The sequence below is a fragment of the Schistocerca gregaria genome, chromosome 9, assembly GCF_023897955.1.
Source record: "Schistocerca gregaria isolate iqSchGreg1 chromosome 9, iqSchGreg1.2, whole genome shotgun sequence".
Lineage (NCBI taxonomy): Eukaryota > Metazoa > Arthropoda > Insecta > Orthoptera > Acrididae > Schistocerca > Schistocerca gregaria.
The window spans coordinates 155,564,704-155,582,019 of NC_064928.1; the positions used below are offsets into that span (position 1 = coordinate 155,564,704).

General features: G+C 38.0%; 1 protein-coding gene across 1 annotated transcript in view; it reads right to left on the reverse strand.

Annotated features, from left to right (window-relative positions):
- Positions 1 to 17,316, reverse strand: part of LOC126292275 (gephyrin) — a 117,296-nt gene that overhangs the window by 60,250 nt on the left and 39,730 nt on the right. The window contains exon 3 of the mRNA XM_049986183.1: positions 2,136 to 2,323. Within this exon, the coding sequence (XP_049842140.1) occupies positions 2,136 to 2,323 (188 nt within the window). The remainder of the gene's footprint in view (positions 1 to 2,135; positions 2,324 to 17,316) is intronic.

The window sequence follows — 17,316 nt, forward strand, 5'->3', positions numbered from 1 at the left end:
TTCTGACAGCCATACACAGAAATCTCCTGAAGATTTTTGCAATAGCATTTTTTAATATGTCTTTTTTTTTAACTTTGGATTTTGGATACTCACCTCCTACACAGATGATATCGTAGATCATGATTACTACTATTACTATTACAGCTACTCCTTCGGTTTTGGCCATCTATTGAGCACACAAAGTAACTTCATCATGGTTGTCATCTGTCCTGATTTATGGTCTCTTTTGCACTGTGTTCTTTTCTACTTTCATCTGTCCATACCATGCTGTGCTTTCTGACCTTTTTGTGAAAATCCCCAAATTTTCTAATCTTGTTTCGAAAAATTGGCCTGTTTAGAACCTCTGATTTTGCAATTTTATCTGCTACGCCACTTTCACTTCCCTGAACCAACTAATTGGTGTTTTGGAATTTTTGTCAAAACAGTCAACTTTTTTTTTTATTATTGCTTTGTTCAGGGTTCATTCTCACCAAGTGACCATAAAATGAAATTCTCCACTACCTGACAACATCAGGTAGGTTTTCAGCTTGGGTGCAAATTTCTTCATTACTTCTTCTCAACCATGTGCTCCCAACTTTTCCTGGACCAAGTATTTTCCATAGTACCTGCCTCTCTTTTTTCTCCAACTTTTCTATTTCTTCCTTTTTGTTGAGAACTATACATTCTGCTGCATAAATGCACCCCAGTTTGATCAGTGTTGCAGCGTTGGATTTTTGTTTTTTCTGGGAGTGATTTTTTTTAATTGTTATGTCTTCCACTAACTGCTAATCCATTTCCATTTTCTGGGCTTTATTTTTGTTTGCTTCTTGATCTAGACCATTTGGATGTATTACTTCCCTTAACACTTAAAAGTTATTCACTGTGTCCACTACATAGAAATTTTGGATTGGTTTTAATGTTCATAATGAATTCTGTCTTCTCAAAAGAAATTTGCAATCCAGCATTTTCCACCATCACTTTGAACAGACTGATTTTCTCAGTTACCACAATGACTTTTTTGCAAAACATTGCTAAATCATTTGCAAATGCTAGACAGTTGGGTTTGACATTCAAGTTTCTATATATCCCAATCTGATTTCTTGGATTCCTTTTTCTTGGAGCCTAAAATTTCACTCCTTTCTTACTTTTTCTTAAACACTGCTGAAGAGCAATGGTGAGAGGTCATCACTTTGCATTACATCAGCTTTAGTTTACTTACTTACTTCTGAGGTTATCAAACAAACCTTAAGCCATCAAAGAAAAAAAATCGTTTCAGTTTAAAAACAGACCCTGTTACAAAATTATTTAACATCACTGATGCATTTTACCCTTTTGGGCCATCATCAGATTGTGTAAAAGTAGCCGGATATGTAACCCATCCATCATAAAGTGATATAAAATGGAAAATGGATGCAACAGTAACGGGATATGTTTTTCTGATGGATGGATTACAATTCAGTTACAGTTGTGTCCATTTTCCATTTTATATGGCTTTATGGTGGGTGGGTAACATGTCCAGCTACTTTTACACAATCCGATGATGGCCCAAAAGGGTGAAACATATCATTGACATTACATAATTTCACAACCAAGACTGTTTTTATTCTATAATAATGTTTTCTTTGTGCCACTTACATTCACTGGATGTATGTGTGAATGGGTGCACAGCCTTAACTGCCAGGATAAGAGTACTGTTCAGCAGATTTTATCACTGCCAAATTTTAGAACACAGCAGAACTGTCACTCTTCCTCTCTTGCAATGCCACAATCTATTTTATAAAGCCATTTTTGGTATAAAGAATAATTGGGAGAAAGATCACTTTAGCTATTTAACTATCTATAGAGTGCTAAAATCAACAAGAGTTGTTGTGTTCCACAGCTTTTTAGTATTACTATTTTGTTAATTTATTATTTTACAAAATGTTTCAATAGTTGTATGCAACACTTGCACAAAAGAATAAGTTACAGTGCCAGAGATTACGCTCGCTAGCTATACTTTAAATTCTACAAAAACTCCTCGGAGATCTGCAATTCATGTCAATTATTTACCTGAAAGCTATCTATCTATATGCAGAGACTAAAAGGCTAATACTCCACTATTACACTTGCAAAAAACAACATAAAGGAATATAAGCCAAGATTAAAATGAAACTGACCTTGACAGAACTGCAAACGGAGTTTTTTCCAGCCCCTTCTGGAGAATGAGAGTAGACAAACCTGGTGCCTCCTTTGACACGACACGCTTTGTGGCTTCCGGTGTGATGTCACGAGGTGCAAAGCCTGTCCCACCAGTCGTCAAAATTAGGTCCAGACGTAATTTGTCTGACCAGTCGAACAGTATACCCTGAAGAAAACCATAGCAATTAGTTATTTTGATGGCTCATGGTACTCCAGATCTAGAACAATAAATCAGACATTTATTGCTAATTTACACTGTGAATTATTTTATTAATCACAAATCAGTTGCTTTTCTTAAGTGCTCCTCCTCCATCCATATATTCATACATAAGATTTTGTAGATTCCATCAAAAAGGGAAACCTTCAAGGATATGAAATGAGTCAAGCAAACCATAATGCTTAACATGTACACATTATTATTAATGAACTATCATTATATTGCTTCATAACGCTTGTGCTTTTGCCAACTACAGGAATGTACTAAACTGTATGGAAAGTCACCAATTTGGAAAAAGTTGCCAATTCATAAGTTGCATTAAATATCTACTGTTTGTCTTCTACTGGTAATTTAATTTACTTAATTATGTTGGTATTTTTAAGTAAAACTGATACCTACACAAGTAATACCAGATCTGTGTTCACAATACAGCATACTACCTTTCATGCAGATTTACTATGTACACAGCTACTTTCCATGTAGCTAACAGGAATTTTCAATCCATGAATCTACATACCAAACCTAGTAGATCACCTCTCATTTTTTTCTTTATGCCTCTCTCTCACCTGAAATGCTAAAACTGCTACACGTTCAAGCAGTACTATAAAATGGATCACGCAAGTGTTCTCTAAGTGGGCTCTTTTGTCTGTGTGCTACACTTTCACAAAAGTCCCTCATTAAACTATATTCAACTACCCTGCAACTGATCTTATATGCTTGTTTCATTTCATGTCCTTTCATAATATGACATGTTGATATTTAACTGACATGAGTGTGATAAATAGTGTACTAATATTATTATATTTGAGTATTACATTTAAAGAAAGCTGCCTCTCATTCAGCCTAATGGAAATTCTGTCAGGATAACAAGATCTGTACTTCAGAGAACTGCCAACATGCACTGTGCCAGAAAAAAATCTATACTCATTAAGAAAAGATTGCTTGGAGGCCAAACGGTGATGAATTTATGAGCCCTATCTTAATCATAGCAGCGTCTGTAAAACACAGTAAAGATAAACTGCATTTTCTCGTGGCTTGAAATTGTGACATGATAAGCTAGGATTAGAGATTATCTAAAAATTTTGGACACAGGGCATTGTTCAGGAGTTACTTAAGTCATTCCATATCTTATAACTGATAACATATTTCACCAGCTGTTATCTGTGCAGATTAATTTCATATTATAGCTCAACTGTTGGTAGTTGGTATATACTTTATGTCAGCATATTTCATTTAAACCATGTAACACAGCTCCCATGAAAAGGTGTATAGGTTATTTGGAAACATGTCCTAGATGTACATTCATTTAAACACAATTAAACAGAATTACAGATTTATGAAATATTATAAAATCAAAAGATGATATGCAAGTACATGAGAAAAATTTAAATCACTTCACATTAATTTCAAGATCCTCTAGTAAGATATCTATCCAATACAGTGGAAGGAGTTGATGAACACAAATTCTTATTTACCATGCCTTGAAAGCCAGAAGATGTGATGGGATGGCTGTGATGGGTCCTTTTTATGGATTTTCAGAAGTAGGTAGAAGGCGAGGTTGTATGAGCCATGAGGGATAAAGGTGTTCCACAGAAGCAGATGTGAGTCCTTGGGAGGAATCTAGGTTCATAAAGACATTTTGTAGCTCAGTCTCTAAAGACATTTTGCAGCTCAGTCTCTAAAGACATTTTGCAGCTCAGTCTCGATGGAACAAATAGTGCCTTAAGAACAGTTCTCTAAGTCAAGATGTTCGAGAGCTGACTTACGCACTTAACAGCACACCCTGCTTGTCATCCAGTATCGCCCAGGCTTCAAATGCCTCAATACCTTATTCCAACAAACCTATGCCTCTCTCTCAAATTGGACCATGAAATGATATTCTCTCTCCCTGATATATTTCCCATACCATTCACTGTCACCAATATAACCTCAGTGACATTCTAGTTAAGCTGTATGATATTCCCAAATCATTATCCGAAACCCAAAGTTCCTCTGTGAGGGTTCCTGCAGTAAAACCTCCTCCATGCACCCATCTACCATCACTTACTCAAGTCCCACCAAACACTACAACTTAAAAGGCAGATAAATGTGCAGAAACATGCATTTTGTTTGCCATATCAGCTGGGCAGCATTTTCTATAGGAATGGCTACCACCAAACTGTCTTTTGCACAGTGACAGTGATCCGCATAAAGATTGCATTTTTTCATTTTACATATGGACTTCACATCTGTGTTGCACCCATTACCACCATGTTCATAAATAACCCTCATCAGTGATAACATCAGATGGAGCTTCCTCCACACTAATGTGTGGAAAATATGACACAAGTGATTATACAGGGTTGCCAAAGTAAAAGAGGTCTCATGTCTTATGAACAGCATACAGACAATTCACTCATTTATTGTAAATACAGAATACAGAGTAGTAAATTATTATAGTGAAAAATAATGCACTCAACTTTCAGTGGGTCAATAGTTCACAGGAGGTGCTGAAAATTTTCATTATAAACCTTGATACACAACTCGGTACACCTCAACATGTTTCTGGAAACTTATGCCAATTTATTTGGTGTGATTTCTGCAGTCTGATTGTGAATGTGTTTTCAACTCTTCAATTGTTTGCGGGTTGTTACTGTAGACGTTACCCTTTAAATTACCCCACAAATAAAAATCACAGGTAGGCAGATCTGGTAGGCCATAAACCTTCAGAAACTGTGTGGTGTTCTCTGAAAGTATCATGGACATATGATAGTAAAGACCATGAAGTATGCACCATAGCATCGTCTTGCTGGAAAAACACCTACTCTCATTCTTCCTCCATTAGCCGCACTATGAATGGTTGCAACTATTCCATCTGAGAGTACATGATGATGTTAAAGCAAATGGCACCTACAATCTGTTAGTCTGAAACTCCACACCAAATGCCTACTTTCAAACCACACAGAGACACACCAAAGCATTCCCTAGGACTGTCTATTGACCAATAGCTAGTGTTTTAAGAGATTATGTAACCACTAAGGTGAAACGATTCTTCATCCAAGTTGAAGTAAAGATTGGATCCAGATAATTATCAGTGACATGCATAATCAGTAGGTTTTAATGTTTGCACCACTCTTACTTTGTATGCTTGCGTATGTAACAGCTTCAACATGTTCTGGCATGACATTTGTTTGATGTTTAGTTGGGAAGACAGACATCTAATTCATATCTGTAGACTTCTTACCATAGAACACATTCAATATTTTCTGGTGAACAAATTTTCTTCGCACGGTTACCTTTATTGTCAGCAACTGAACCTGCTGCTCTAAATTTAGTGATCAGTTTCTGCACAACACTTTTTGCAGGAGGTGCAATAAACCTATCATTCAACATTTTAAGCTATTTATATCCAAACAAAGTTTCAACAATAAACACTTTTTGTTCAATTGAAGAAGACATTCTGTAGAACTGTATTCACTACAAGCTTCAAACTGACTACTAACAGTGCAGCACTGATCACTAAATTGCCCTTCAACATCAAGTGACCCCATTTGAGCACTGCCCTAACGTTAGAAATAACACTCAGATGGCTTCAGATATCAAGTTCAGTGTAACACAAGGTCTCTTTTATCCTGGCCGCACCACAGTTTTTCACTGTGATGCAGGTAGCTTGAATATGCTCTAGGGGATAAAATTAGCTAATATTGCAAAAGCATGAAATTAAGCATTTTTTTCACAAATAAAAACAACCTATCCAAGACAATGAATTCCATATACACAGAAGACTATTGATAAACAAAAGTAATCTATTTGACTTCATTGTACTCATGTGTCTTCAGATCATCAGGTGATTTTATAAATTTTATTGTGAAAGCAACACTATATACGTCTTACCCAATAAGGTATCAGACCAAGATTCACTTATGGCAGCATTGACTGACACTGGTAATAGGAAGAAAGTTGTGTGGCAAGTTGTCAGACCTCACAATCTGAGTAGGAATAAGGCTACAACCAGTGAGAACATAGTCGCTGTATGACTGTCTGTGTATGGCAGTGTGATTGCATTAGGTGTGATCTAGAATGAACCTTATGTGGCTTATAAAAGCACCATTTATTCACAGGGACTTCCTGTTGTTGTTGTTGTTGTTGTTGTAGTTGTTGTTGTTGTTGTTGTGGTTGTGGTCTTCAGTCCTGAGACTGGTTTGATGCAGCTCTCCATGCTACTTTATCCTGTGCAAGCTGCTTCACCTCACAGTACTTACTGCAGCCTACATCCTTCTGAACCTGTTTAGTTTATTCATCTCTTGGTCTCCCGCTACAATTGTTACCCTCCACGCTGCCCTCCAATACTAAATTGGTGATCCCTTGATGCCTCAGAACATGTCCTACCAACCGATCCCTTCTTCTAATCAAGTTGTGCCACAAGCTCCTCTTCTCCCCAATTCTATTCAATACCTCCTCATATCTTGGATACTGTTGATCACAGAAATACGGGGCCAAGTGTTTTGGATAGCACTTGGCTTAGCAACCACATGTATACCTATTGGAAGAACAGGCATACTGTTCAAAATTTAATACTACATATTTCCTTCACCCCAGGCAAATAGAGCAAATTAGTTGGTTCTTTTGCATTAGGTGTGATCTAGAACATGAACCTTACGTGGCTAATAAAAGCACCATTCATTCGTGGGCACTTCCTGAGGAAACTCCAAAAAACATGATTTCTGGACAAGAAAAGTACAAATTGTGGGGTTGACCCTTTGTACAACTTATATTCATGGCAAATCATCCTAATTTTTACTATATGTTCTTAAGACAATGTTCATAGCAGAAATCTGAAACTTTTTTTCAATATCACTATCCATTACCAAGATCCAGACATTCAAAGTTACCATACTTAAGCAGAAAACTGCAGAAACTAGTCATCTAAACAACTTAGCATAGCAAATGACTCAAATTTTAACTGCACATTGTTTAGACATTTGTCTAGAACACCATTTCCTCATTTCTGAAAATCTTTATTGATTATCAAGATACAGCATAAAAACTATGATTTTTTTGATACCTAAATTACCATTTGTGGTGATAGCCACTTCCATAATTTCCATTCATGTCAAATCACTGAAATTTTCACTATGTGTTCTTAAGATGATTTTTTCATGGAGGCCACGAAACTATTTTTGATATCTTTATCCATTACTGAGATTCAGTGGTTTAAAACTGCCTTATTTATTCAAGTAAAATATCTACATAATATCTGGTTTGAGGTGTAGTCACGGTTCTGAGGCCACCTAACGGTGTTTTTAGTTGCAATTTTTTCACCAGTAACACTCTATAAAGCTCTGTGTCTGTACAATAAGCACTTCACTTCATGCCTATACAGGCATTCAATGGTGACACCTGAAGGTGTAAGCACCTTACCAAAAATTATTTTGGCAATGTAATTCTTTATAGTTGTAAATCAAACACTGCATTTTTTTATGTACTGTAGGTGTAGCCTAAAAATGTAGTGCATTTTTAAGTAAAGCAGAGTAAACTGAACTTGCATTAGATGGCAGACAATTTTCGCTTAACCTTATATTGTATGTGTCCAAGTACACGTATAAACTCTCAAAATTTTAATGACCTACAGAATTTGCTTTATATAATCAGCACACCCTGCAGTATTGGAAAAGAAGGGGAGTACCTGAAGAATGCTACTACCAGAGCAGACAAAAGGTAAATATGCTTTTCTTTAAAAGACTCCAACAGAAAAGTAGGGAGCCAGATTCCTCAGCCCTCTTTCTACCGTTCTCACCAAAAATTTTGGCACTTTAATATATTTGTGCTCTTTTCAACACCAAACATTTTAAATCCTTTTATAGTCTCTCTTTGCAGTGCCGCCTTCATATGCAGTATCTCCCTCCCACTGCCACTGTCTATATGTGTGTGTCCTCCACTGTCTGATTTTTCTCCCATTGGCAACTTCTCCTGTCTGTACTTCCCTCTGTCATTGTCTGGTTTGATGCAGCTCTCCATGCTACTTTATCCTGTGCAAGCTGCTTCACCTCATTCTTCCCTCCCACTCCCTCCTCCTCCGCTACTTTCACTGTCTCTGTTGCTCTGTCATTGTCCTTGTACCATTTTTGTTCTCTCCCCATTGCACTGTGTCTTTATTTCTCTTTTACAGTCTGCTGTCTTTCTCATCAACCACCATTGTCTCCTGTCCACACTTGTCCTTGGTGGTGGTTTGCTTGACACCTAGACCAGAGAACATGTGGATATAGAGGATGGAGGAAAATGGGCAATCTTTTTTGTGTTTGCCAGTCCAGGGAGAGGGCTGGAGGGGGGGGGGGGGGGGAATCCAACACCCCCCCCCCCCAAATAAGCATAAATATGGTCTCCACTCACCTCTCTTAGCCATTTCCACTGTCTCCTCTTTCTTTTGCCCCACTTCTACTGTCTCCATCCATCTCTTTTTCTCTTTTAATGGCACTTTCCTTATTCCACTATCAGTCTCCTCTCTCTTTCTCTCCTACTGGCACTGCCCCCGCTCTCTTTCTATCCTGCTGGCACTGTCTCATCTCTCTTACACTGTCACTGTCTCTCTACCACTCTCTTTTAGCACAAAAAAAGCATGAATATCATGAGAAATGTGGAACAAGGATTGACACAGCTGGTTCCCTACTTTCCTGTCAAAGTCTTTTAAACAGGAACATGTTAACCTGTTAAACTCCAACAGGACCATTTTTCCACTGGTTGACTAATGCAGCCTCTTTTCTCTCCAGTGGAAGGGTTCATTGATGAGTTAGTGTCACTGGTTATGTGCAGACTGTATTCTGCTAAGTCATCAGTGGCCCCACAACCGAGATTGTTCTCGTAAATATAGTCAGCTAGACTGCTTGAAACATCGAAGTCTCTTTCCGATCTTTTGACTTGTTCCTAAACCAGCTTGTGTCATGTGGTGGCAGTGGATGGAAGGAAAGTATTTTAGTGATGGAAGATGGTACAAGAAAGGGGACAGCACTGCAGTTGGATGGTCACAAAGCACAGTGGTGACAGGGAGAGAAGGAGCCCAATCACTATCCACGGAACATGATGCCAAGTGTTCTCTGGTGGGGCTTGTGATCGCACTTCTTAGCCGAGCGTTGAGGGATGGTGAAGGGTGCAGTTGACCATACAAGACGTTCCTGTCAACATCAAACTTATCCATGGTGCTGGAAAACATGAGCACTTGCTGAAACCACTCTACTATATTAAAATCAGTTTTGTTAGTTGCTACTTCTGGCAAGACTAAATCCACAAACTCTTATGTCCACTGTAGCAGAATTGGAGCAGAAAATGGATTATTCTCATTTCATTCTGTTCAGCTTCATTATTTCACTCCAAGTAAGTTTATAAACTGTCTTCTCTGTGCAGATTAACTGAGAAAAAATAATTACAAACTTAACTGTGTAAAAAAGCAGTATGAATGTGCTGATGTGTTTCAAAAAGTGAATGTTTCTTCTCCTACTCCCCACTCCCCCCCCCCCCTACACCCCCCTCCTCCACCCACCATCCAGTGAAGTTGCTGCATTCATGTCATGTAACTGAATTGTGTGGAAAGACTGCTTTGCCATACATTGTTGTTTCACAGCATAAGTAGTTTAGTATGTATGCGTATTTTGTGTCACATTGTGTCCAATGGGCAATGACCTAACAAATGATCAGATATTTGTTCTGCAACATATTCCATACGAAAATATAAGGGATTTCTGCCTGGCAGAATATATTTAGTAAGCACCCTAGAGGTATAGATGGCCCTTTACATACCAAACCTGGTATTGTAGGTGACATAAAAGGCCCGTTTGGAGCCATTGTGCTACAAATTGCAGGAATCAGGCTTAGGGTAAGAAGTCTTCTATTATTTACTAAAGTTTGTTTGGTTCTCATATGTCCGCTCTGCATTTTGTACTGTCTGTTTTGCTTAAGAAATAGTTTAATTTCTGAGTTACCACAAGATTAAATTACTGGGTGATGGATAGGAGTAAGTAGTGGTCATAAATTGCAATGTGATACACAAACACAGAAAATTTACAAAGAATATTCTTAATTTATTTCATAAAGTTGTCAGAAGAGAGAAATGCACTTAAAAGTCCAGAATTCTTACAAGCATTGGGCACACATTATTAGTTACCCTACAGCATGGGTCAGAGTTCACAAACATCCACCTCCCAAACTTCCGGACTTTCACAAGCTATCTGGCATCTGCAGCTGTGCATCAGGGGTAGCATAATCCAGGCTGCAACACCTAAAATCTATTTTGTTTCACAAAGACAGACAAACATGCTGCTCAGTGTGTGTTCATAATGTTCTGTCAAATAAGTGAATACATTACATTTCCTTGTAATTATACTCAGCTGCTAGTCACTGGATAACTTCTATTTCTGTATGCCATGAGCAGCCATACAGTATCACCATCACCATCAGTATTTTAATGTTCTGGCACTTATTGTCATTTGCCTTCTTGCTTCCCATACAATGTTGTTATGTATGGATTACAATCTTTTATTTTTGTACACCCTTAAATGTTCTTTGTTCATAGTGGAGTGAATCGTGTGACACAGAACACATTCTGGAGCCAACATGATGGCGATCTTATACAAGTGGACAACCAGTCAGGTCCAGCAGTGAAGCTGAATACGGCTAATGCCATAGGGTACTACTCAGTCACTGCAAATGAAGGTTTTACAGATCTCTCCCTCACATGAAATTTTAATGGACCTTTTAATTCTTCTTTATACATGATGCTAATAGCACACTTTAAATGTTAGTTTTTTTCAATTTGTTTAATTTGTGTGTTCTTTGTTACTAGAAAATCCACTGTTTCATTACCATCTAAGCTACAGTGAAACAATACCCACTGAACTGCAAGTGTATCATTCTTCAGGAATCACAAAAAATATGTAAAATCATGTTTCACTGGCTTACTGAAAATTCTGATGATTTCAAGTTCACCTTCAAAACTTGACCAGTATGGTCCTAAAGTCTGATACAAAGAGCAAATTTTCCTGTACTTTCTTATTTCAATGTTTCCTTCTTCTCCATTACTTATTTCTTTTTATTTATCTTTATTCATCCAAGAATCATCTCACAATGTTACAGGATTTTTCATGATAATACAGTGCAATTCAGTAGCTCAAAATATACATACATGTAGAATACATAACAAGATTAATGATGGTAGAACAGATTGTCGGCCATGGCCTCGATTAAGGAATCATCCCAGTATTTTCCTAAGTGATTTAGGAAAACCATGAAAACCACAAACTGAGATGGCTGAACAGAGCAATTCCTTCCTCCTGAACAAGAGATCATACTCTTAACATTTTAGAAAGCATTCTATCAGTGAAGCGTAAACAATGATCGGTATAAAATTCAGTAAAACTGTCTCAATCACAGCAGATGTTCATTTGGCAACTGGTTTCGGTTTACAATTTAGACCACCTTCAGGCTGTAAGCACCATGATGTCAGATGGTGGCAGTGGACAGAGCAATATCCATAAGAGCATAGATGTCAACTGCCCCATACTCATACAGATAATGCTCCATTCACCACCACCAGCTGCCATCATGGTGCTCACAGCCTGAAGATGGTCAAAATTATAGGAAGAAACAAGATGCCAAATAAATATCTGTTGCAATCGAGACTGTTTCACTGAATTTTAAGTCTCTTTCAGCTGCAATGCCTCATTCAGTTGACCCCTATGAGCCATCTGTGTAGATGTTGTGCCACTGTTCTTCAGGGCGCCTCTGATTTGTTGCTTCCAATGCTGGACCTCTCATTATTATCTGTTTCATTGTTTTTATTGTTGTCCATTATGTCTAGTTTGCATTGTAGTTAAGAAAGCTTAACTGAAAAAAGAGAAAAAATAAATTCTTCAGCTTCAACTGTTGCAAAGCACACATAGTCTTCCAGTTTCATTTCAGGTTCTTCTATTTGCAGGTGTTATCAGCAACACTATCACGTTATTTGCTGATGATGATGCTGTCTGCAGGAAAGTGTTATTGGGCAATCTTAAGGAAATGCATAAACATCTGGAGAAAATTTCCAACAGGTTTAATGAATGTCAGACCACCTTATGTGGATAAATGCAAGATAATATTAAAAACAAAGATTCCAAGACTTACCAAACATATCTGCTTGTGTCTGTGTATGTGCGGATGGATACGTGTGTGTGTGCGCGAGTGTACACCTGTCCTTTTTTCCCCCCTAAGGGAAGTCTTTCCGCTCCCGGGATTGGAATGACTCCTTACCCTCTCCCTTAAAACCCACATCCTCTCGTCTTTCCCTCTCCTTCCCTCTTTCCTGAAGAAGCAACCATCGGTTGTGAAAGCTAGTAATTCTGTGTGTGTGTTTGTGTGTTTTGTTCATTGTGCCTGTCTGCTGGCGCTTTCTCGCTTGGTAAGTCTTGGAATCTTTGTTTTTAATATATTTTTCCCATTTGGAAGTTTCTTTCTATTTTAAATGTAAGATAATGTCTATAAGAGGGGGAAAGAACCCAACAGCATGTGATTATAAGACTAGGGCAAACATCTGCAGTGGGATGGACACGTAAAGTGAGACAGTGAATGAAAGATTTAGATTTGTTTTGTATGGTTCTGGGAAAGTGCAGAGCATCAGTAAATGAAATTGCATGCAAGACACTTGTGTGACTAATTCTAGAGTATCACTCCAGTATTAGGAGTCATTACTGCACACGCACACCAACAAACATCGAAAAATTTCAGAGAGGTGTTGCTAACATCACAACAGGTTGTTATATCCCATATTAAAGTGCAACAGAGATGCTCAAGAGATCTAAAAGAGATTGTTTGGAAGAAAGGCTGCATCATTCTACAAACAGGTGCTGAATTCTATTAACAAGAGAGACCTCTTTTACGGGGTGACAAGATTCCATAAGAAACAAAGGTAGTGATTTTCAGCATCCACTTTGTATCAATACTGATCTAATCTATCTAAGCACGCATCCTCACAAAGAGAGAACCATCGAAACTCCAGGCATCCGAAATGAAATTCCTTAGATCCATCATCAAGAAGGCTAACAAAGGGAATGGTAAAATCTAACATCCCGAAACCTACCTTGAAATTTTTCATACACAAAAATGAAGCAAAAGAAATGCATTGACAAAACTGTTACTGCTAAGGCAAACTGCAACAATTTTTTTTAAATGTTAAAGTTACTCTTTTTTCCCCCCACACAAAAACAATTTATAACAGCAGTTTGTATGACCCTTCCTGTCTAGTACACAAATCAGTGAATAAGTAGGCGCAACCGTGACAAGAGAATGTAGCGCCACATAGTGTGAAATCCAAAGTGCCCACTTCCAAATTTTAAGCACTTAAACCATACCAAAAAGCCTAAAATCATCAATTTTTCGAATAACTTGCAGTTCATATCAACAGTTAAACTGTTGCAGATGTGATTGTCACACAAGTGACTAGGAAAAGGAAGAAAATCAAGGCAGTGTATGATGTTAGATTACAAATGATTTCCGTCAGTCGAGATTTTAATTTGTTGATGTTAAATATTTTATAACAATTCCTGTAGCACATTTCTTATGACAGGTTTTGAATAATGCATATTTTACCAACAATGAAACAGCTCCTTTTTATTCTCTGTAGTTATCACAAAAATGCGAAGTGTCTACTGGACACTGAAAATAAATATTTTCCTTATACCAGGCACACCTGATAAAGAAAAATTATTAATGTAGTCAGCAATTCACACTCATTACTACTTTAATTCATACACAACTGGAATTGAATAAGAAACAGTCATGGCAATTGTTCTGCATGTTGTGCTACATGCCAGGCATCCCTGATAAAATTTGCAAAATGTGGTGATGCAAACTCAGTGCAGAAAGAAGTTAAGAATACTGTTCTGTTGATAAACCATAAATGACAAAGATCTAATAGAAATAGTATTGTTTGATCACACTATCAGTTCCAAGTGAAATTTGAATTATATAATCAGTCTTTTTATCCTTCTCCTGAGGGCAATGGCATTGTGGGCCAAGAGGCCAACAAAAGTAATGAATTATTTTCCACAAATGGTAACAAGACGTTTCAGATAAAACATTCAAATTTATTCTCTCCCATTTTTCCGGATTTTGCTACATAAGTTACAATATTTTTGCAACTAAACAGTCTTTTTTTTTGTCATAATTTGGCTTGATGTTCCTGAAGACAGATATAAAGCTGCGGAAACAGTAATCCACTGATACTTATCACTGACACTGTTGTATATATGACTGCACATGCAAATCTGTCTTCTTTTTGCTGAAAATGAGAATATGCGGTTTGCACGCATTTCTTGCACGGAAGATGACTGACTGTCGCGTTGTTTGGGGGGGACGAGACCAGACGGCGAGGTCATCAGTCTCATGGGCTTAGGGAAGGGCACGGAAGGCAGTCGGCCATGTTCTTTCAAAGGAACCATCCCAGCATTTGCCTGGAGCGAATTAGGGAAATCACGGAAAACCTAAATCGGGATGGCCAGACGCGGGATTGAACCGTCGTCCTCCCGAATGCGATTCCAGACTGACTGTCCTTATACACATAATTTTATTGGATAACACGAAGCTTCATCTTCCAGTCAGTCACAAATGTCTTTATAGTAATGCCTATTAATGACATTTTCTCTGCGCATTTAATTGAGGTAAACTTCATAATTTTCTGACTTCCTTTTCCGTACATTGTCCTGAATCTGTTCATTCAGGGTGAAGAAGCCTGGAAATCAGTAATGTCTCACTTGCAATTCAGAGCGTCCACTCTCACAGATCTTCCTCAGTAATAGTGCACTGACTTTCATGAGCAGTTTTAAATCTTTCAAATAGTTTTTCTTTCAAACTTCCTTGAGTTTCATTTTGACACATACTTAGTGTAAATCTTTCTTCCATTTGTACATTTCATGTTCACATCTTATGGAATGAAACCAGCTTTGCACCCTGCTTTGCTCAACCAAAAAATTTACTGCCTTTTCTTTTTCACTGTAACTATTACTGTGCATGTTTCCTTTGGGCTTGGAAGGTACGCTATTTTTGTTCTGGACTTTAATTAGCACAATCATCATCATTCGAGCCACAGTTCACACTATCATTCGAGTCATTTTCTATTCCTTCTTACGTTCCCATAATTTCTAATGAAATGTCGACATTATTTAAATGAATGTCCATGAAGTTAACTAATAAATAACACACGGGCAGGTCTCCAGGAGAAGTAAGTGATTTCGATTTGCATACCACATTCTTCGTACTTCATCTTTGTAAGACTGACAACATTAATTGGATTCCACATTACTGTGAAACTCTGGAACTTTAATAAACATAGAATCTCTTAGCAAGTATACAAGAAGAAATCACAAAGGAAATTAATTCAGTTTTATCTCCATTTTAACACTTAGCAACACCACGAAGGCAACTTGTTATTATTGTGGATATTTAACGAGTTGCAAATACAATTAAATAGCAACTGCATCAGTTGGTTCCTTCTGGAGATGACGATACACTGGTCCTGCAGTAAAACGGAAGACATCCACCCTTCTCAAATCCAGCCAGTTTCCTGAAAATCTTAAAAGGAGCTTACGTGGACAAGTCCTAGTTCCACCACCATTTTATGGGTTGCCTAAGACCCATAGGAAAAGGGTTTTGACTTCGCCCCACTGTAAGCAATATAGGAGCCCCAACATATTACCTATTAAAACATTTGGCTCCTCTTCTGAGTCCTTTGGTAGGAAAATGTGAACATCTTATTTCAAACTCAGAAGATTTTATTCAGCAACTGAAGACTTTGTGTTTCAAACCATCTTGTGTGTGTGTGTGTGTGTGTGTGTGTGTGTGTGTGTGTGTGTGTGTGTGTGTGTGTGCGCGCGCGAGTGTACACCTGTCCTTTTTTCCCCCTTACGGAAGTCTTTCCGCTCCCGGGATTGGAATGACTCCTTACCCTCTCCCTTAAAACCCACATCCTTTCGTCTTTCCCTCTCCTTCCCTCTTTCCTGAAGAAGCAACCATCGGTTGCGAAAGCTAGTAATTCTGTGTGTGTGTTTGTGTGTTTTGTTCATTGTGCCTGTCTGCTGGCACTTTCCCGCTTGGTAAGTCATGGAATCTTTGTTTTTAATAAATTTTTCCCATGTGGAAGTTTCTTTCTATTTTATTTACATCTGATGTATTAGTGAGTTTTGATGTGGTGTCTTTGTTCATGCAAGTATGTGTGGTGGATTCATTACAATTTATAGAAGCTAAACTGGAGGAGAACATCTTAGATCTATTCAGACATATGCTTACCTGGACTCACTTTTTATTTAATGAACAATATTTTGAGAAAATGATGGTGTTGCTGTAGTTAGCCCTTTGTCTCCCATAGTAGCCAGCCTTTTTATGGAGGACTTCAAGGAAAAAGCAGTCAGCAGCACTGAAACCTAAATGTTTTTGAAGATATGCGGATGATACCTCTTTAGTATGGCCATATAAGGAAGCAATGCTTCCCACATTTTTGGAATACCTTAACACCCTCCATCCGAGCATTTGTTTCACCATGGAAATGGTGACCTCCCATTCTTTGACATCCTAGTCCGCAAACAAGAACACATTTCCTTTGGTTACAGTGTGTTTTGTAAACAAACACATGTTGACCTATACTTACGAGATATGAGCTGCCATCACCCACATCAATGTAGTGGCATATTACGAACTCTCGTACATAGGGCAAGAGTTATTTCAGATGAAGGGATCTTATTAGCTGAGCTTAACTGTCTTCGCTAAAAACAGGTGCTCTGATAAAAAGATTCCTGCATGCACTTAACATGAAGAACAGCCAGAAGAGACAAAGATCTCCATGAAGACGGGTTTTCTACCCTATGATGGTGGCGTAACCTTTAGTATCAGCAGGATGTTTAAGAAATGTCAAATAAAACATGTCCTCTGCTCTCCAGCACAAGTGCAAG